General features: G+C 44.6%; 1 protein-coding gene and 1 long non-coding RNA gene across 7 annotated transcripts in view; one reads left to right on the forward strand and one right to left on the reverse strand.

Annotated features, from left to right (window-relative positions):
• Positions 1–20,897, reverse strand: part of PTPRT (protein tyrosine phosphatase receptor type T) — a 1,130,568-nt gene that overhangs the window by 680,714 nt on the left and 428,957 nt on the right. For all 6 annotated transcript variants that reach the window (XM_024238852.2, XM_063720525.1, XM_054542313.1 and 3 more), the window contains exon 6: positions 11,288–11,462. In XM_024238852.2, coding sequence (XP_024094620.2) covers positions 11,288–11,462 — 175 coding nt within the window. The remainder of the gene's footprint in view (positions 1–11,287; positions 11,463–20,897) is intronic.
• On the forward strand, positions 4,592–6,878 carry LOC129052241 (uncharacterized). Its single transcript, XR_008517189.1, has 3 exons — positions 4,592–4,982; positions 5,654–5,802; positions 6,456–6,878. It is a non-coding gene; the product is annotated as an uncharacterized LOC129052241 (long non-coding RNA).

Below are 20,897 nucleotides of genomic sequence, written 5' to 3' on the forward strand. Positions count from 1 at the left end.
TATTTCCCTGGATAGTTAGTGGGGAAATGGCAGAGGGAAGGCCAAGCATCACTAGTCAGAGTAAACCAGAAGATAAATGTCAATTTTCCAGAAAGGGATTCTGGGGCTCAAATAAGTGGAACCACTTCTTCACAGCCACATCACCAGCTCTGCCTTCCCGTCCATACAGCTCCATTGGCCAGAGGCCCACAGAGGAAGTATCTTCCCATCTGGTTTCTGCACTGGCGTCCTAGATGAACAGTAGGGCACTGAGTACAAAAGCTTTCCCATGGGGCAGGATCTGGGCCAGTACAACTGGCCTTTGGAGCTGGGTCATTCTTTGTTGTCAGGGGGCCATGCCGTGTATCGTAGGGTGTTTAACGCATCTCTGGGCTCCACCCACTAGATACCAGTACCTTCCCTCTCCCATCGTGACAATCCACAATGTCTCCAGACATCGCCAAATGTCCCCTGGAAGGAAAATCACCCTCAATTAAGAATCACTGGTCCAGGCAGAGGCTGCAGTGTTTCAGAGGTAAATTAGGCTCCAGTGACTGGACAAAGGCAATGATCTAGAGCATTCTTACTAATCTGGAGCCCATGGGTTTAATTGAGTTTAGCCTAGGCTGGAACTTGGGTTTTCAGAAAAAATATTCCATATATATCTGCCACGGAATAATACATTATGGAAAACTAGCATAAGGAGGGTCAGAAAATAGTCTCGTTTATGGGCTCATTACAGGAAGAGGGCAGGCCTTGGACTGTGTGACTCTGATGAGACTGGGTAATCAGACTTCAGCATCCTCAGTGGTAACAGGGGACGATGGTGAAGATTAAATACAACCTCATGAGAAGACAGTCGGTGAAGTGTCTGGCATGCAATAAATGGTCCACGAATGGTAGCTAACTACAGACTTTGCAGCTTGTTCTATACCTCAGATCATTCTTCCCTTTGAACACAGGAGGGTAATGTTCCAAGTGAATGAGAATTTAATGCAATTGCCATTTGATTTAATTTCCAAATGCGTTAAAAGTGTTAATGCAACACATCAGCATGCAGCTGATAAAGTAGTCAAAATAATTCAAAGAAACCAATACTTGTCAGGTTTTATTTATCCACATTTATGCTTTTTTAAAAATAAGCTGGTCTTTGTGCCCATATAGAATACAATATACATAATATCTCCCGGTTAGCCTCCCCTCCACCCATATGTTCAAGTGAAGTTTCCCACTTTTCTCCCATCTGTCATTTTTCTCTTTCCATAAAAAGCTAATGGTGACGTTACCAAAGAGTGAAGGAGTCAGAGGCTAAGGGTGGGGAACTGGGCACCCATGAGGAGGATGGGGAATGATGAGGAGAAGCACAAACATAGGCACGGCACTTTGTTTACGAACAATTTTCATAGCCATGGCCCCTCACCCAAATCTAGGGGAGCCGGCATTATTATTCCAATTAGGCAGTCATGAAATGATCGTCCTAATCCACATAGCTAACACAAGGCATAATCAGGATTTGAACCCAAGACCTCTGATTTGCTATCTATGTGTTCTTGACAATAGCAGCCATGGTAAAAAAAAAAAAAAAAAAAAAAAAGATACAACTATTATTAATAAAAGTTAAGACCAAAGAAAGATTAAAAAATAAGAACCAAACCACCAGCATATTTTCCTACAAAGAATGAAACTCACACAGAAGATGAGCATGTTGAGGTTTCTCTGCTTTGAAATAGCGTTCCAGGAAAATCAAGATCAGGCATGAGACAAGAGGAGGAGGTAAGCTAAGCCTACCACAAAAAAACTTCCAGACCTAAGTTGGAGCATATATGATCCATATGCAGGACTCTTGGGGCAATGAGAGTAGAACTCACACTGAGGCAAGCCTTCCTTGAAAAGGCATTGAAGGTGGCCCAGGAGTTTTTAAAATGACCACTCTAAGGGGCACATGGTGGGGTGGGTAAGTAGCATGGCTCTGGCAGGGTGACTGAGCCCCCTAAATTTGTAGCCAAATCAGAGCAAAGAAAGACCATAAGAGGAGCACAAGGAATTACAAAGCTCACAGCTCCCATAAGAAGGAAGAAAAGAATTAAGGAAATGTAATACTTAAAGGAAAAGGTAAAGAAACAGATACCTGTAAAGGAGACAGAACTTTCTCAGAGGTGGAAGGAAAACAAGGAGCTCAATCAATAACAAGAACCTTAAAAAAGAAGGGATGGTGAGGGATTTCATCACATGCTTGTGAAGTAAGGACCTGAGCACTCTTCCCTGGACACAGCAGATGTTTAAGCCCCTTCTATATGCCAGGTACTGACTCAGGTGCTGCTGGCCCAGCAGGAAACAAGGCTTACAAAGCTTCTTCCTCCAGGAGCTCATGTTCTAGTAGGAAAGACGGGTAATCCACAAATAGATGTAGATTACAATGTCTGATAGTGACAAGATCTAGGAGGAAAACCAAAGCACCGTGCAAAGGAACAGAGTTACAAAGGGAAGGGGTAGGAGGTGGGGGAGAGTGTTATTTCAGATAAGGTAATCAGAGGGGGCTTCTCTGAGAAGCTGAAGTCTGAGCAGAGACCAGACCGACAAAACAAGTGAGCTACGTAATTATCTGGAAGAAAAGCATGTCAGGCAAAGCAAAGACAGCAAGTGCAAAGGTCAGAACTAGCTTGGTGTGGTTCAAGGAAGAGGAAATGGATCAGCTTGGCTAGAAAAGAGAATAAGAAGGCAAATATGGGGGTGAGGCATTACAAATCAAGGACGAGATCTAGAGACCATGTTAAGAAGTTTGGATTGTATTCTGAGTGTGACAGGAAATTCTGGAGGCTTTTGAACAGGAAAAAAGCCATTATCTAACTTTTTCAAATGATCACTCAGGCTGCTGCATTGAGAATAGACATTAATGGGGCAAGAGTGGAGCAGGGAGGAAGCTGGAATAGTCATGCAGTTGAGAACAGAATAGAGTTTTGACTCATGCACTGATCAGCAAACTGTGGCCAAATCCAGCCCTCTGCCTGTTTCTGTAAATAAAGTTTTATTGGCACATAACCATGCTTATTCATTTACATATTTTTTTATGGCTGTTTTTGCTACAACAGCAGAGTTGAGTCTTTGCTATAGAGATCATATGACCTGGAAAGCTGAAACTATTGACTCTAATGCCCTGGACAGAAAAAGTTTGCCAACCTTGTCGAGGATGTTGACAGTAGAGGTGGTGGAAGGTGGCGGGCTCTAGATAAACTTAGGAGGTAGAGCAGAGGCCAGATGTTAGCCCAGGCTCTCTGATACCATGCCTACTCTCTGATCACTGGGTGATATAGCCCTCCAGCTCCTCTTTACTTCTGAGGACTGGTGGAGAACATGAATGGAAACTCTGGAGTCTGGTCTGAGGCCAGCCTTTGCTTTGTTCCACTCCCTATACAAGCACAGAGCTCAAGGTGGCTTTGCCTGTCCTCCTAGCATGAACTTGTCCTCCATGGCTGCTGCCACCGAGGAGGCAGGAGCCAGCAGCCTTGGTCACCTCGGAAGGCCACAGAGGCTGTAGGATCCCGGTAGCAGAAGCTGTTGCATCCCACTGCGACCTCAGGCCTTATTATTGCACCGAGTGCAGCCCAACCTCCAACTGCCTCTACCAACTGTCAAATAGCTAATAGCCATGGGCTTCTGCCAAAGCCCTGGGGAACAGGGGGCTATATCCTGTATGACAAGACAGTAAAGCCAGAAAATTAAGACCCCCAGGAGCAGCTCTCAACCAATGACTGGAGGCAGTTAAGGTACAAATAACCCCCTCCTCCACACCCCAGGGGTTCTACACTGAATCCCAGAATTACCTAGTAGGATAGAGCTCCAGACGTTCACAGCGGTTACTCACTTGAGAATGCCCCCTTTATTCGCTGCCCTTGATTCTCTGTCTCATGTCCCTAAAACCAAATAAGCACCTTGCACTCAGAACTCCCGCCCTGAGTCTGCTTCTAGGGGTCTCAACACCATATGCCTTTTATCTTCACTCTTCTTTTCCAACGCAGTCTGCGCCAGTGACCATAGCCAGCTGTCTGACAATGGTTTTTCCCTGCAGGACCAGGAAAGGAAGAATAGCTGGATGCAGAGATCCCACCTTATGAGTGTGCACACTACTATCCATGGCCATGGATAGGGTCCGTCAGAGCCCCTAGACTACTATAGGATGAAGCCCAGGCTCCTATTCTGGTACAAAGACTCTGCAAATGTCCCCTTGCCTACTTATGCAGCCCCAAACATGTCACCCACTCAACGTCTCAAAACTAACCCAGGCTGTCCTGCTTATGAGCCTGCCAAGCCACAGGACCCATCTCAGATGGGGCCAGTCAGAGAGGCTCTCCCAGACTGCACTCATTGTTCCACCCTCTGTACACCTTTAGCTCACTCCTGAATGCAGGGTCTACCATACTGGATTTTGCAAGAAATGTGGTATAAAAGAGACAGCATGGCCAAGGCAAGGCAGGCCTAGCTCTGCCACTTATGAGCAGTGTGATCTTAGAAAGGTCCAGAACCTTTCTGGGTTTCCATGCTCTCATTGGTAAAAGGTGGTTGCTAACAGCACCTACATCATAGGGCCATTGTTAGGATTAGGGAGATAGTGTGGCAGGTGGCTAACATTAACTGACCATGCAGCACAGATTTGCATGATTCTTCCTGCTAGACCATGAGCTTATTACAGAACCTGACACAGTTGGGCTCCATAAACCTTTATTAAGCAAATGAATACAGGAATGAGTCAGCTACTCCAGCCATTCCATCTTTAAACTAGAGGCTATAAATGCAAATCACTGCTGGCACCAGACTAGTGAGTGAGCAAAATGGGACCAGCCAGGACAGCAGTCAACGGTGGAACGTGTGCTTCCAAAACAGGGAAGCTGAGGAGCCCACTGTTGCCATCCTAAAATGCAGGCTCCATGTAGCTATGCCTGATACAGTCTCAAGAAACTTGTAAATGCTGAAAAAAAACTTAAAAAGGAAAGAGAAGACAGTACAATGTAAGTAAAGCATTTTTGCAACTGACTTCAACCAATGGATTGGATTGGATGACCTCAATCCCATTTCAGAAGAGGGAGACCTTAAGATGATCTAAATTTAAATTTTCATAGTATGTACAGAATATCATTCCTTTAAGCCAGGAAAACGAACAATGGACAATGTCTTTAGGAAACATTCCTTAATAGTAATGTAAAAAATATGATTACTACTGAAGACATAATTTTATACTTTCTAGTACTAGGATGTATCTGTTTATATACATTACATATATATTATGCTATATATATGTGTTTTATATATTATATGTATGTTATATTTTCTCCCTCTCATAGGACCTATTTATATATATTCACCTCCATTATTCAGATAAGGAAAATGAGGCCCAGAGTAAATACATGATTTGCTGAATCACACAGGTACCAGGGAGCAGGACTAAGATGGAAACTCAAGTGTGTTTAGAACAACAATCCCTACTCTTGATCCTAACAACCTCCCTTGGTAGGAAGTCACATCAGTGTTTAAATCAGAACCTCTAACAGCACTAGTATCACATTTCTTCTGAGCACTAATTCACATACTGATGAGTGTTCTGAGTGCATAATAGGTTGTTAAATGGAGTTGAAAGACTGGTTTAAAAATCACCACTGACAAGAAACTTTTTATGAATTAGGAAATTTTCATCAAGATACATCTGCATAACTTTGGTTGAAGACACTCAAGTCCTTGAGGCCAGCTAAGACACCTTGAAATTGAAGACACGCAGAAAACCAGAAGCAAAGCAAATGAATAAGCACATTTCTGAGCACTGGTCTGGAACAGGTAGGTTGAGGGGCCGAATTGTCAATTGAGCGAAACCTCAATTACAGAGTAATTTAATGTATACCCGGGTACATTATCACAACTCAATAAACCGCTCCCCAGAATTAAGTAATTCCAATTTGCTTTCATTTCGGTCTGTGTGTCGCCCTGAGAATTTGATATTACCTACCCTCACATTAGGCAGCATCTTCTGAAGTGCTAATCTTTACCATCTCAGGATCACACGTGAGCTGTGAGCCAGCCAGCCATGAATACGCCTGTTTGGGGAGAAAGAGAGACCAGCCTGGGCCTCTGCTGTTGCTCTCAGCCTGAGTACCTGCTGTGGAAGCCAGCACAGAGGTTTACGGCTCCCAGAACCCTCGGGTGCTGAAGGGCCCAGTGACCTCCCAACTGTGGAGTGGTTAGGGTTTTGAATGAACAATACCAGGAGAGGGGTGGTCCATGTAACTAGATGGCTGAAGACAAACAAAACTAGCTACTTTTCCTTTGTCCCCAGACCCGAGAATGAGCTTTCCCGATCCAGTAGGGGTGAACATAGGAAGGGACCAGAGAATTCTGACCTATAGGGACTTGTGATGGTTAATATTAAGTGTCAACTTGATTGAAATGAAGGATGCAAAGTATTGTTTCTGGGTGTATCTGGGTGTTTCTAGGTGTTGCCAGAAGAGATTCATATTTGAGTCAGCGGACTGGGAGAGGCAGACCCAACCACAATGTGGGTGGACACCATCCCATCAGCTGCCAGCGCAACTAGAAAAAGCCAGCAGAAGAAGGTGAAAGAAGCGGACTTGCTGAGTTTTCCGGCCTTCATCTTTCTCCTATGCTGCCCTCGAACATCAGGCCCCAGGTTCTTTGGCTTTTGGAGTCTTGGACTTACACCAGTGCTTTCCCAGGGCCTCTCGGGCCTTTGGCCACAGACTAAAGGCTACGCTGCCGAGCTTTCCTACTTTTCAGGTTTTGGAACTCTAACTGAACCACTACTGTCTTCCTTGCTCCTCAACTTACAGACGGCCCATCTGGGTCTTCACCCTGTGATCATGTGAGTCAGTTCTCCTTAATAAACTCCCTTTCATATATACATATATCCTATTACTTCTGTCCCTCTAGAGAACCCTAATAAAAGACCCCATGACCCAAATGTCCCCCAGTCCACACTTTCATATTTCCTCCCTCCCTCTTCTTATACTCGGCACATCACTGTGTACCAAGAGAGAACTGGGCCACACTTTACAGAACAGACCTGACATGATTTCCCCAAAGCCACGGAGACAGTCATCAAATCGGCACCTGGGTCCAATGTCCTGTCCCTACCCATGGAGTCCTTCATCTCTCTTACTTCTTTGTCTGAGAAATCCCACCCCCATGGGCAATTTATTTATTTTATTTAACAAATACCTTAGAGTGCCTATGCAGGGCAGTGTTCTAAGAACTCCTACATCCATTATCACATGTCACCCTCATGACGCCTTCTGAGGGAGGTAATCCTACATTCCTGTTCCCAGATGAGCCAGCTGAAGCCCCGAGAGCTTTGATCATGTTCAAGGTCACAGAGCTGGGACAAGGTGGGGCCAGAATTCAGACCCAAGCATCTTGGCGGCAGAGTTATCTCCTGCCCTGAACTGGAACCAAAGGGTGGGAACCTATGAAGAGGAAGACCTTGAAGACGTGGTTTTCTTTCTGTGATATCCCAGGGTTGTGGGTGACGTCAGTCCAAGAAGAAGGAATCCAGATCCCATCCCATAACACAGCACTTCGCCCTTGAGAATCCTTTTTCTTTTTTGGTCTGTTTTTCAGATTTTCTCCCTTCTGTGAAAGAAGGAGGATTAGTGCTTTTCCCTTGTATTTTTTTAAACAAGTACAAATACTTCAGTATTAAAATATTTAAGCATCCTGGCTCCGCAAAGGCAAAGGGCTCTTGAGAGGTAAGTGAGTCATTCTTCATCACACAGTTTCTTCCAAACGCTCGGGTTTGCTGCCTTCAAATGGGTCCCTGGGCACCCACTCCAGGGTGACAGGTTTCCTCTGGTTGCTTCTGCTCCTGAGGGGGTCCCTGCCTTTTATTTTCTTGTTTTGCTTGGATGCCACTAACTCTTTAGCAGTGTGTGTGGGGTCGGGGGAGGGGGTGAGGGTAGGTTAAATGTATTTCTCCAGCAATCTGGAAGTTAGCTGACGGTCAGGAAGGGAACATCATGTGTCAAAATGGCAAGTTAGCTGGACGGACCCAGGGACTCCTGCTTGCCTGGTACCTGGGCCCCTTCAGCACTGCTCATGACATTGTGGCACCAGGTAACAGCAAGGCCACAACCCACCAGCCCTCCAGGTGTGACCAAATAGCATGAGCCAGATGCAGGTCGGACTCCAGTTCTACCCCTTGGGATGACCCTGTTTCTCAACCTGGCTGTGCTAATTCTCCCACCCATGAAATGAGTTAAAATAAAACCAATGTACAGAGCTGCAATTAGGATAAAATCAGGTAACATATGTGAAGGGACTTCTTTACACGCAAGGGACCAAGCTCCTAGCTTACCACCGTCATAATATTTAAATGGAGGAAAAATGGGCCCTAAAAAACTAATAACCTATGCCAAAAATATGGATGAATTTCATCGACGTGTAATAAAATTACACCTTGACTGACCAAATTACAGGAAGTGCCACCCCCCACACTGTTCAATGTGAAGGAGACTGGATGCCACCCACCACCCCACCCTCCCTAAGCTGGAGTGGCAGGGGCTGCAGGTGAGCGGCTTCAGAGCAGTGGTAGCTGCAGAGTCATATTGCCAGGCCTGGCTACTGCACCCGGGCTAGCACCGGCCCCTCCTCTTGACTTCGGCCCAGGATGCACAATCAGCAGAGGACAAATCAGTGTCCCCGTAAACCCTGGCCACCTCTCCGAATAAAGCAAGGATGCTCTGCCACATCCTCTGTCCCAGTAGCCTCTTGGTTTCTCTTCCCATAGCTCCCATCCCTGCCCCTGAATGGGGGCATATAAGCAAATAATAAACCAAGCGTTTTCTGGTTCCATTTGTCTGTGCATGGGAATTTCAGAGTGCTACACTAACTCCCATAGCCACTGGTCACATTCTCTCGCCACCAACTTTGCCCCATGTACATGCAAGGTGCTAGCAAGACCATGAGGAGCAGGAGCCAACACAGCGCACCCTCTCCTGGGGCTCTCAATCTGGTGTGGGAGACCAGCCACAGAAGGTATAAGACACATTCCAGCAGGACATCTGAAAATACACATTCACTGAGTACCTGAAAGGCCTGCAATAACCCCTGTGTCACATAATACATACATAATAATAATAAATCTTCTAAAAAAAATTTTTTTTTTGAGATGGAGTCTCGCTCAGCTGCCTAGGCTGGATTGCAGTGGCATGATCTCAGCTCAGCGCAACCTCTGTCTCCTAGGTTTAAGCGATTATCCTGCCTCAGCCTCCTGAGTAGCTGGGACTAGAGGTGCGTGCCACCACACCCAGCTATTTTTTTGTATTTTTAGTAGAGACGGGGTTTCACCATGTTGGCCAGGCTGGTCTCGAACTCCTGGCCTCAGGTGATCTGTCCGCTTTGGCCTCCCAAAGTGTTGGGATGACAGGCGTGAGCCACTATACCAGGTCACAAGAACTAATCTTATGGCACCAACAAAGCAAAGATAGGAGCTTAATGCCATCAAAGTGGTGGCTTCTTTTCTATGTTAATAACATTTAATGTAAACAAACTTAAAGATCTTTAAAGTTTTTTTTCGTATCTGCCTAACTTGTTGATCTTTGGCTTAAGTGTTCATGGCATTATGGTGAGGAAATAAACTCCTGCTGAGGCAAATAATTCATTCACTCATCTATCAGTCCACAAATTTTTTCAAGTTGAGCCTTATGAAATGACTGTGCAAGTCAAAACAGGCAAACACTAACAACTTCATATGGTTTAGCAAACTGAGAACCAGTGCCAGGCACTGCGCTGAGTGCAGGGACTTCCAACCCAGCAAACAGCCCTCCTCTCACAGAGCTTAGATCCTAAAAGGGGAGACAAAAAGTCACCAAGTAAACAAATAAAGGCAAACCAGCATTATAAAGTGTGATAAAAACTATGTAGAAGAGGAGACCAGGTAATGAGAAGGAATTGTGACCACCAGGAAGGGAGGTGTGGGCAGGGGGTCAGGGAAGTTCTCTGGGAGAAGACGACATAACGGCATTTCAGCTGAGACCTGAATGATGGCACATGATCAGCCATGTGAATGTCTGTATAAAGTCAAGACAGCCAGCACAGAGAATCCCAGCCTGCAACCCCCAGTCCAGTCGGCCCAAAGGATCCTGGTCACACTGGGTCAGCAAAATGAGGTCAAAGTTTCCACACCCACCCATACTTTGACAAAGGAAACTAACTTAGGAGCCCTCAAAGGCTCGATCAGTGGGGTTTTTTTTGTTTGCTTTTTGTTTTTTCCCTTCAAACACACCAGGTCTCATTCTACAGCTAGAATAATAAGAAAAGCTTCATTATTTCATTCACTAAATTATGCTATATTAAAATTTTAATTGGCAAACATAACATTGGTAAAACGAGTACATCCATACACTGCTGTTACCAGTGTAAACTGTCAAACCACTTTTTTTTGCAAAAGCAATATTGCAACACAAAGAAAAATCTATAAAGATGCTCATATTCTTGGCCTCCCAACTCTACCCCCAGGGAATTTATCCTAAGGAAATAATCTGGTTCAATAGAATAAAATGTTCTCTCCAGAAGAACTCCATGGAGGTCCTAATTGTTACATACACAAAGGAAAGAAAAAACAAGACATCTGGTATTATCCAAATGACTGCAAATGGGGGGGTTTAACAAAATAGGATAACTCATTGGATGAGATAGCATACTATCATTAAACATCATAACAAAAATGACAAAGTTTCAGAAAGAAATGGGATATCTGGCTTTTTGACAGAAGCAGAAAACAATCTGCATATTTTAATGGAAAGCATGTAAACAGTATCTCAAGGTGAACAAGAACAAGAAAATTGAAAAGAATTGAATCAAGGCCAGTGGGGTGAGGAATTATTTATTTCAAAAGTCCTTCCAAAATATTGTCATTGTATTTTCATTTTTAAAAAAATCCCTCAGAAACAATAGTATGAGAACACTGCCACAGCGTGCCACCCAAATACAAGGACATTTGTTCATTCTAACTTTAAATACAAAATAAAGCCAAATTTGAAGATGCCTTCTGTGTTATATATTCCGCAGTCTTTCACGTATGGCTCCTGTATATGAGACTCAACTTGGAATAGCAATGCAATGTTGCATGATTTTACAATAGTTTCTCCTGTTTGGGGAGTTTGTGTTGGGGAGGGAGGCCAGAGTGACTAGAAATTAATCTCCTCTTTTACTGAATGTGGGGGAGGATCAGTAGACGAGAAAAGGGGCTTTAAGGCCCATTAATGCCGGCCTTCCATGGCAGTAGAGGCGTAGGTAGGCTGGAGGCACTCACCTTTCACGATCAGTTCCGCATAGTTGGATACACCAGACCCACCGTCAGAGCGGATCACACAGCGGTACTTGCTGACGCTCCGCTGGGCAGTGTCTGCCACACTGACCGTGGCAGAGAAGCGCCTGTGGTTGACCACACGGGTGACCATCAGGGCCGTGTCCCTGCCATTCCATTGCTGCAGAACAGAGGAAGAGAGGGAGAGGAGGAATCATAGCATCATAGGCTTCCAGGTGACTCCCAACACGGATGTCCACCCATCCTCACACCCCTGGGGCTCAAGACTTCCAACTATAAGAAGGGATTTCCAGCCAGGCACAGTGGCTCATGCCCATAATCCCAGTGCTTTGCAAGGGCTGAGGCAGGGGGATCATTTGAGGCCAGGAGTTTGAGACCAGCCTGGGCAGCAAGCAACACTTTGCCTCTGCAAGAAATTTTAAAAATAGCCAGGCATGGTGGCACTCACCTTCAGTCCCAGATACTCTGGAGGGTGAGGAAGGAGGATCGCCTGAGCCCAAAAACCAAGGTTGCAGTGAGCCATGATCAGCCCGCTGCACTCCAACCCGGGTGACAGAGCAAGGCCCTGCCTCTTTTAAAAAAAAAAAAAAAAAAGGAAAATAAAGGCAGGAGTTTTCATGGCTGGTTTGTGCTAATGATCTGATTCAAGAATAAACTTTGCTAGTGAGCTGATTTGAGGACAGAGGCCTGGTGGTAAGAAGGGAGGAAAAAGGCTCCTTCTAAACACCTCAGCTCAGCCTGCATTTGGAGCTGGCATATAGCCCCTTAACTTTCCTTCCTATTTTCCTTTTTCCCTTAAGCAGAACCCATAGCATTCTTTCAGACAAACTTCAGTAGACTTAGTGAAAACCCAGCCCACGTAGAATAAACACAGCCTGGCTCACAGGCCCTATGGCTGGTGCCCTGCTACCCCACCCCACAGGCTCTGAGCCCCACCTGCCCTAAGCTATCACCACAGGTAGGGAGGGGATGGGAGCTTTCCAACACCTCTCTTCCTTGGCACATGCTTTTTCCTCTGCCTGGAGGGTCTGGTCTCCCTGGGGACACCCCCTCTTCCGTAAAAACCCACATTCAGCTCACAGCCATCTCTAGTCAGTTCTCACAACTGTCACACCATCTCTGGAATCTTATCCTATGTATGATACAAACTTTCCTCACACATTTGCCCACAAGTGTTGCCCATTTTACACTGAAGGACTTTCCTCTGTTCATCTTTAGAAGCTTGTCTGAAAGCCTCCCAAGTTTGTAGACATTTCTAGAATCAAGATGAATACACATGGGCTTTTGTCTTCAGCATCCTGAGTTTCAGGAGGGATACCCTGAGTTTGAATAAACCTCTTTCACAGTTGCAGGTTATGAGACCTGGTAAGGCACATGCATGTCGATGCATTTTGAGTGGATGTTTATTAATGTTATTAACTGGATATTTATCTACTATGTGCCAGCCCCTGAGCTGGATATTTTTGTATAAATCTTCATTGTGTCTTCACAGCCTTGTTTGGGGAGTGTACAACTGCTGCTCTTCTCAGAAGAAAAATCCAAATGTCTAACAGTTTAACTAAATGTGTAGAGTACATGAGCCCCTTATCCAGGTTTTCCAACTTCAAGTCAAGCACTCTTTTTACTAAGACTGTATTCTCAGTGCCTGCTTTAATTTAAAAACGTTTTTCCCCAAAAAGTGAAATTGACTTCTTTAATTATCTGGACTTAGGGAAACCTTATGACTTATGATTCTCATGCCCTTGGGAGTCTCCCAGTCTCCCAAGATGCGATCTTCATCGTTTCCTGCACCAAGTAAACAGTTTCCCCATGTGCATAACCTATGTTCATCTATGTCATCTTTCCTCACCCTCTACAGTGACCTGTACAGGTAGAGCCACACTGCTCAGCTCTATGGCAGCAAACGAGGGGAGACTAATACCAGGGGAAGGCAGTGATCATGAAGGCCAGAAACCCAGGGTATCCCAGGCCCCCATCAAAGGGCAGCTAAGAGAGACTTGCTCCAGACTAGACAGGGAGATTGTAGGTAATATTTTGCTGCTGCTTTTTACTTTTTGACATTCTTCAGACTTTCTGTCTCAAACATGTATTTCCTTTATACTTGAACATAAAAAAAAATGGTGTTGTTCAAAAGCCATGGCAGAATGAGAGGTAGCCATAACTCCCTCCCATGCCAGAAACTAACCAACATGTGGAATAGTTAGTACACATCAGAGCAACACACATGGGGCTGTAAGAGGAGAATCTGAAGCCAAATGCCAGCTCTGCAGCTTCCAAGCTATGCAGACTTGAGCAGGCAATTTCACTTTTCTGAGCTGGAAAGTTTCTATTCACTTGCCTGAATAAAAACCAGTACAAGGTAATAATGGAAGGGGAGAAAGGTCACTAGGGGTGAAACTGCCATCCAGCTTCCTCGTGCCTTGAGGCATCTTTGCAAGAGATGGCACAACTTGGACCCCACTATGAGAACCTATGAGAATCTACGAGACACCACATGCAATGCCCCTTCCCAAAGTAGTGCAGGGAGGAAGGAGGGAAAATTCTGGCAAACACCAGGAATGTATCCTGATTTGGAAAACAGGTCACTAAATGAATAGGAGGGCCTTGGAAGAAGGGGGTCATCAAAAGGAGCCTATCTTCCCCACTGCCGAGCAAGGCACTTCCGGGCCACCGTGGTGGATAAGGATGAGTGAGTAGTAAGGCTTTGGGTCAATATTTTCTAATCTGAGTTATTTATAACATCATAAACACTTTTATTTTTTCTTTACTAAGCTAATAACAGCTGAACACTATTATGTGCTAAGTGTTTTATATGCTTTCTCATTTATTCCCCATGAAAAATAAGGTAGGCACACTTCTTATCACTCTTATATATAAGAGGAAACTGGGCTGGGCGTGGTGGCTCACGCCTGTAATCCCAGCACTTTGGGAGGCTGAGGCGGGCAGATCACGAGGTCAGGAGATCGAGATCATCTTGGCTAATACGGTGAAACCCTGTCTCTACTAAAAATACAAAAAATCAGCTGGGCATGGTGGCAGGAGCCTGTAGTTCCAGCTACTTGGGAGGCTGAGGCAGGAGAATGACGTGAACCCGGGAGGCGGAGCTTGCAGTGAGCCGTGATGGTGCCACTTCACTCCAGCCTGGGCAACAGAGCGAGACTCTATCTCAAAAAAAAAAGAGGAAACTGAAGCTCAGAGACGTGAAATTGCCTCCCCAAGGCTGCCCAGCTTGGAAGCTGCAGAGCTGGCATCTGGCTTCAGATCCTACTCTTACAACCCCATGCATGTTGCCCCAGTGTGGACTAACCACTTCCCCATCACTTACCTCTTCAAGCACCCTCATTTCCCAATGTGGGAGAGTATGAGCAGCAGGTATGACACCAGGATCCACCTATTTGCTACCAATTTATTAGCTGAGAACAATAAAAGAGGGCAGGGGATGTAGTAATGTTGCATAAGGGGTGGAGAGAAATAAGCAAAATGCACATGCCCAACCAAAGTCCATGGCTTTGCCTTGGACGTCCAACTTCTGAACAGCCAAGAAATATGGGAGATTAAAAAAGAGAGACGGAGAGTGGTATCAACACATGGGCTCCACAGAACATGAGCCAAGAGGTGAGGCGACAAGGACAAGTGCTAAGAAAGAAGATATATCTCGGGGAGCCAAGGGAATAATTGAGGAAAACAGACAATGTCATCTGCAGATTTCAACATGGCATTAGAAGTAAAGAGCAGGATCAACATTGCAGAAAACCGGCAACCTGGAGGACAGGCCTGAAAAAATAACCCAGATGGCAACGAAAGCAAAGATAAAAGAAACTGGAGAGAGGCAAACTGATCAAGAAAATGGGCAATGGACAACTAACTACCCTGTAAGTAACTGGAGCTCCCACAGAAGAGAGTGCAATGAATGGAATGAAATCTGATCCCAAGATATAAAAGCTCACCTTCCTAGACTTAAACTAAGACCTGACTTTTCAGACTGAATGGCCCGCCATCTATGTGATAAAATTTACAAAAACAAGAATAATTGATGTTTATAAAAATATGAAGAATAAAGAAATATGTAGAAATCTAGCAGAAGAAAATAATGTACAAAAATACAAGCCCATCTGGTATAAAACTCCTCATATGTGATTGTTTCTAAATCCAAGGTGACCTCTCCTGGATGTGACTGGCCCACTAGTGGTCACAGGTGAGCTCCCAGGAGGTTCCTGTTACCTAGATGCCTGTAAGAAAACAGGGATGGAGCTAGAGAAAGATAGGATAGGGACTGCTAATAAAACTAATCAAGGCAAATGCTTAGTTTGTGTGACCTTGGGTGGCTGATTTCATTTCTCTGAGCTTCAGTTTCCTCCTCTACACAAAAGATTTGAAAATGGTGCCCACTATATGAAGTTATTGTGAGGAATAAATGACAAGGCATGCAAAATAGCACATGAAGGTGTATTCTAGTGTTTGCAGAGCTCTATTGTTAGTAGAGCTCAAATTAACTGTGAAATTAGCCATAAAAAGTATGGTAGACAGGCTGACAGCCCCCAGAAGATGCCAACATCTTAGTCCCCAGAACCTGGGAATATGTGACCTTATATGGCAAAAGGGACTATGAAGATGTGATTAGGTCAAGGATCCTGAGATGGGGAGGTCATTTTGGATTAGCCATCTGAGCCCAATGTCATCAAAAGAGTCCCTATATGTGAAAGAGGGAGGCAGGAGAGCCAGAGGCAGAGAAGAAGCTGTGGGACAGGAGAGGTCAGAGCAATGCCATCGCTGGCTTGAAGATGGAGGAAAGGGCCAGGAGCCAAGGAATGCAGGCAGCCTCTAGATACAGGGGAAGGTAAGGGAATGGATTCTCCACTAAATGCTCTAGAAAGAATGCAGCCTGCCAAAAGCCTGCCAACACCCCCATGTTAGCCCACTGAAATCCACTTCTGACTTATCTCCACAACTATAAATAAATAAATTTGTTTTGTTTTAAGCCATTACACTTGTGGAATTTGTTATAGTAGCAATAAGAAACTAATATAAAGAGAAAAAGGCTGGTTACATGCAAAACATTCATTTTTCACATTTAGTTGAAATTTTATTTTGATGTCACCTCCAGGATTATTTACTTTTCTTCTTAATGACGTCAGATTCTAGCAGGGCCAGGGAAGATTAAGGGTGTCCATCTGAACGATTCACATTTTTCTGTTTAGCTCCTGAACCAACAGGCTTTATCCTGTTGAAAGATAGGAAATTGCAGGTTGTCTTATAAAATGTCTGGAAAATAGGCCTTTTGATAATCACACTTGTCATATTGGGAGCAGGCAACAGCAGGACAGGGATGAGCAGGAGGGCCTAGAGTCACGATAGGAAATAGTGGTGGATGCACCACTGGCAAGGAGAAACAAAGGTGAAGTTCAGAGAGGTGAGCCCAGATGAGAAGGGCCCATGAATATGACTGCTCAAGACAAGGCAGGGAAGGGCAGGCAGGTGCTAAAGGTCAAAGAAGACTAGCAGGAACACAGGAACGGAAATCAGGGTGATCCTAGAAGACCAGGGAGTAGATGATCAAATGGCGAAAGGCTCAGATGTCGGAATGCTACCGCAACATGGAGAAGGGATTTAAGCAGAATGAATGTGTTAGAAGCACAGGTCCCAGCTGCCATTTCAGCCCCAGACACAGGCAGAAGAGAAAAATGCAAAGGGAAAAAACAAGAGGAAGTTTTGTTAAATATACAAGGGCTCAGAAATCCAGGCCCACCTGCAAAAGAGCAGGTTTGAGAGGGTATAGGGAGAAGTGGAGCAGGGAGGGAGTGCCAAGAGCCTAAAGAAGACCATAACCCAGAGCCGGGATGGGAGAGTTAAGACTCCAACCCAGACATCAGGTAGCATAAAAATGCCCAGAGATAAAAATGTTAGGATGTCAGCAAGACGGAGCAGGACATTGAAGGAAACCCCAAAGTCCTGGGAAATAGCACAAAGAAGCATAGCAAGGATGAGTACACACAGAAGCCCAGGAAAAATTCCATCAGATAAGGCCATTATCTACCACTCGACTTCTTGGAAATTTTCTTCTGGTTCCTGCAGTAGTTTTTCAGATTTAAGTATATCCTTCCTCTGAACTTTTAGGGCATGCTTCTTTTCCTTCTGCGGCAAGATTTTCAAGTCAATATGTGTGTTGTTCTAAAGTGGAATCATCGTCTGGCCCTCTGATTCCATGAGTCAACTCAACAAATGTCCCAGTGGGCCCCAACAGGTGCTGTCTCTGGTTGGGCTCACGGGAAGCAGACTTTGACACATGGAGATTTATCAAGTGCTTTCAGGAGAAAGAATGTAAAGGACAGAGTAAGAAAAGGGGCTAAGAAAGGATGAGATCACAACTGGAGTCAAGCTCCAGCCTGGTCCCACAAGGAGTCATGGAGCATGAAGTATACCCCAGAGTTGATGGTACCTTGTGGTTGAACTACTGTGTCCATCAGTCATTGGTCAGGGCTCACGAGGCAGAGAGAGGAGGAAACTTCTTATTTGACTGAGGGCAGCTCTCTGGGAAAAAGAAGCTGTGAGGCTTTAGCAGCTGACATGCCCAGTGCTCTAGGGTTGAGGGCACTTGCTTGCAAAGGGGATCTGTCCAGGACAATAAAAGCATGCATTCCACTTGGCACTTTCCTATCTCTGCCTTCTCCTACAGTAAATTATACATTGGGTTTCCTGAAATCCAATGAGCTACTGCCTTGAGATTTTCTGGCAGTCTGTTTCTAAATCTGCTTTTTTTTTTTTTTTTACAAATGGGGCTGGGAACTGACCTCAGTAGCACACTGGCAACACCAGGTGTGAGCACAGTTGTAATTAAGCACTGCTTCCTATGAAATGTCACTCCATTTCACATAAATAAACCACTCCATAGTTGAGTTTGATAAACATTTTGTTCAACTTAACAGGATTTATCTGAGTGTTTATCAAGTAAAAGTCACATTAACTAACAGTTTTGAAGGCTGACTTTGTGCCAGCCACTGTGTTAATGGCTTACAGAATAGACTGTTCACTTGATCCTCTTAAAGTCCCTGCCAAAGTTACTCTCAAAGAGTGGTCCCTGAATCTACAGCATCGGCCTCATCTGGGAACTTGTTAGAAATGTAAATTTGTAAGATAATTCTAGGGCTGATATCCATTTGGAGATGTTGTTTACTGGGGTTGATAGTCTGAGGTTTTTCCCCTTTCCCCATTCTATTATTAATCATGCTGAAAATGTACTCATTATTTTACAAAACAGAAAATGAGAGAGTGTGGAAGGTATAATTTCTGCCCAGAGGAATTTATAGGCTGCATTAAGATTGTAAAAACAGTAGAAAGAGTAAAACATAAACACTAAGTCAAGCATTGAAATAGTATACTTCATGGAGGAAAACAGGTCTGGAATGGAGACAGAAATGCTCTTAGAAAAATCTAGAGCTATGGTTCTCGAACCATGGTCCCAGACAGGCTGCACTAACATCCCCTGGGAAATTGTTAAAAATGTGAATTCTCAGGCCAGGCACGGTGGCTGACGCCTGTAATCCCAGCACTTTGGGAGGCCGAGGCAGGTGGATCACCTGAGGTCAGGAGTTCAAGACCAGCCTGACCAACATGGAGAAACCCCATCTCTACTAAAAATACAAAATTAGCCGGGCATGGTGGCACATGCCTGTAATCCCAGCTGCTCGGGAGGCTGAGGCAGGAGAATCGCTTCAAGCGGGGAGGCAGAGGTTGCGGTGAGCCAAGATCGTGCCACTGCACTCCAGCCTGGGCAATAAGAGAGAAACTCCATCTCAAAAAAAAATAAAAAAAATTAAAAAAGTGAAATATCTAGCCCCATCTAATAAATTCCCAGACCTAATGAATCAGGTACTTTGGGAATGGGGCGAGGCCATTTTTGTTTTAACAAACCTTCCTGGGGATTCCAATGTCTGATAAAGTGTGAGATAAATCCTACTACTAATTCCTATTTAACGAGTAAGGAAACTGAGGCAGAGAGTGGTCAAGCAATATGGCTTTTAATAGTACTTCTCAGACTACAGCATACAAACCACCTGGGGACCTTGTTAAAAATGCACATCTTGATTCAGAAGGCCTGTGATGGGGATTGGAATTCTTCAGGTCTTGCTGATGCTGCTGATCCATGAACCTTACTAGGAGGAACAAAACCTGATATCACTTTGCTGAGGGGCTGAGTTAGGATTGGACCCACGTGATCTGATACCAGACACTGAGACATTAATCACATCACCCATCTGCCGTCTAGTACTTAACAGTACACAGCTACACTTAGCAACTCTGTGAAAGTAGGGTAGAGAGTGCAGTGTTCCAGAAACTTACGTTGTTTGTTCAAAGACTATCTAATGATAACTTGCAGAAAATGACTGCTTCACAGAAAACAGTTTTGGAAATGCTGTGATAGAAGCCCAGATGCCTAGCTTTCTGGAAATCTTGGAAGACCTTAAGTCAGAAATATATATGTAAGAAGGAACACAGTATCTTCCTATATTCTTGGCTATCAGATTCTTTTAATGTATTATTAAGTTATGGCATACCTGGTATACTATTAGGTTGGGGTGAGGTTTCCTTATCCCCACTCTTTCAGACTAGAACCGTAGTTCCTAAATTTTAATGTGCATCAGAATCACCTAGAGGGTAATTTAGGAGGTCTGGGGTGAGGCTGGATAATTAGCATTTCTAATTGGTTCCCTGGTGTTGCTAATTCTGCTGACTTTACCCTGGGTCTCAAGGACTTAAAAGCTAATGTCCTCTTAAGTCCCTTAATGGGAAGCAAGGGGCCAAATAATACCACAGAACACATGAATAGAAAAATTCCTTAAATCTAAGACCATGTCCTGAGGATGAGCAACTGGTCACTGCACCAATGGTGCCCAGCTAAGAGGCGAGAGTTGTGGCCCCCAAATCCAACCCATACTCTTTTGGCAGAGCCAGGAGTCCTGACTACAGCCATGAGTCCTGACTGAGCCCCCTTAGAGGGAGGTCACCTTTGTGCTTTGCCCAAGGGCTCTACCTGCATATCAAGCTACATATCTATGGAGCTGCATCTGCCCAGAAGGTGAACTCCTTTTTTTCCCAATTCATCCATACAGGAGGGATACATGCTCTAAATTGAACAAAGGCATTTTACAGCCTAATCGGTGGTTCTGCTTAATCCCATTTTATGTTCATGTTTCTCTGATTATGGCAACAGTTGCCTTTGAAATCTCTCCTTTTCTTTCCCCTTTTTCAACTGCTTGCCTTGCTCTTTAAAAACAACTCAAATTCCAACTTCCCTTGGCTTACTTTGTTTTATGTGGATAAGTCAGCTTGGTTTGAGAGCACACACTCCTTGGAAGAACAGGGGCTGTAATAGCTACACTTTAATGTTCTGTCCCTAGCACAAGTGCATCCTTCCATCCCCGGGCAAGACCCCTCTATTTTCAGGAACCACCTAAAGAGGAAGGCAAGAGCTGCACCTGATGCCACAGAGAGTGCTGTTTCTCTACCGTCTGATTATCTATCAAGGTTTCTGTAACGGCCTTGCCATTTTGCAATTCCCCATCCACTCTCCTTTGGTGTCATGACATTATTTCCTTCA

Source organism: Pongo abelii, chromosome 21 (genome assembly GCF_028885655.2).
Source record: "Pongo abelii isolate AG06213 chromosome 21, NHGRI_mPonAbe1-v2.0_pri, whole genome shotgun sequence".
NCBI classification, from domain to species: Eukaryota; Metazoa; Chordata; class Mammalia; order Primates; family Hominidae; genus Pongo; species Pongo abelii.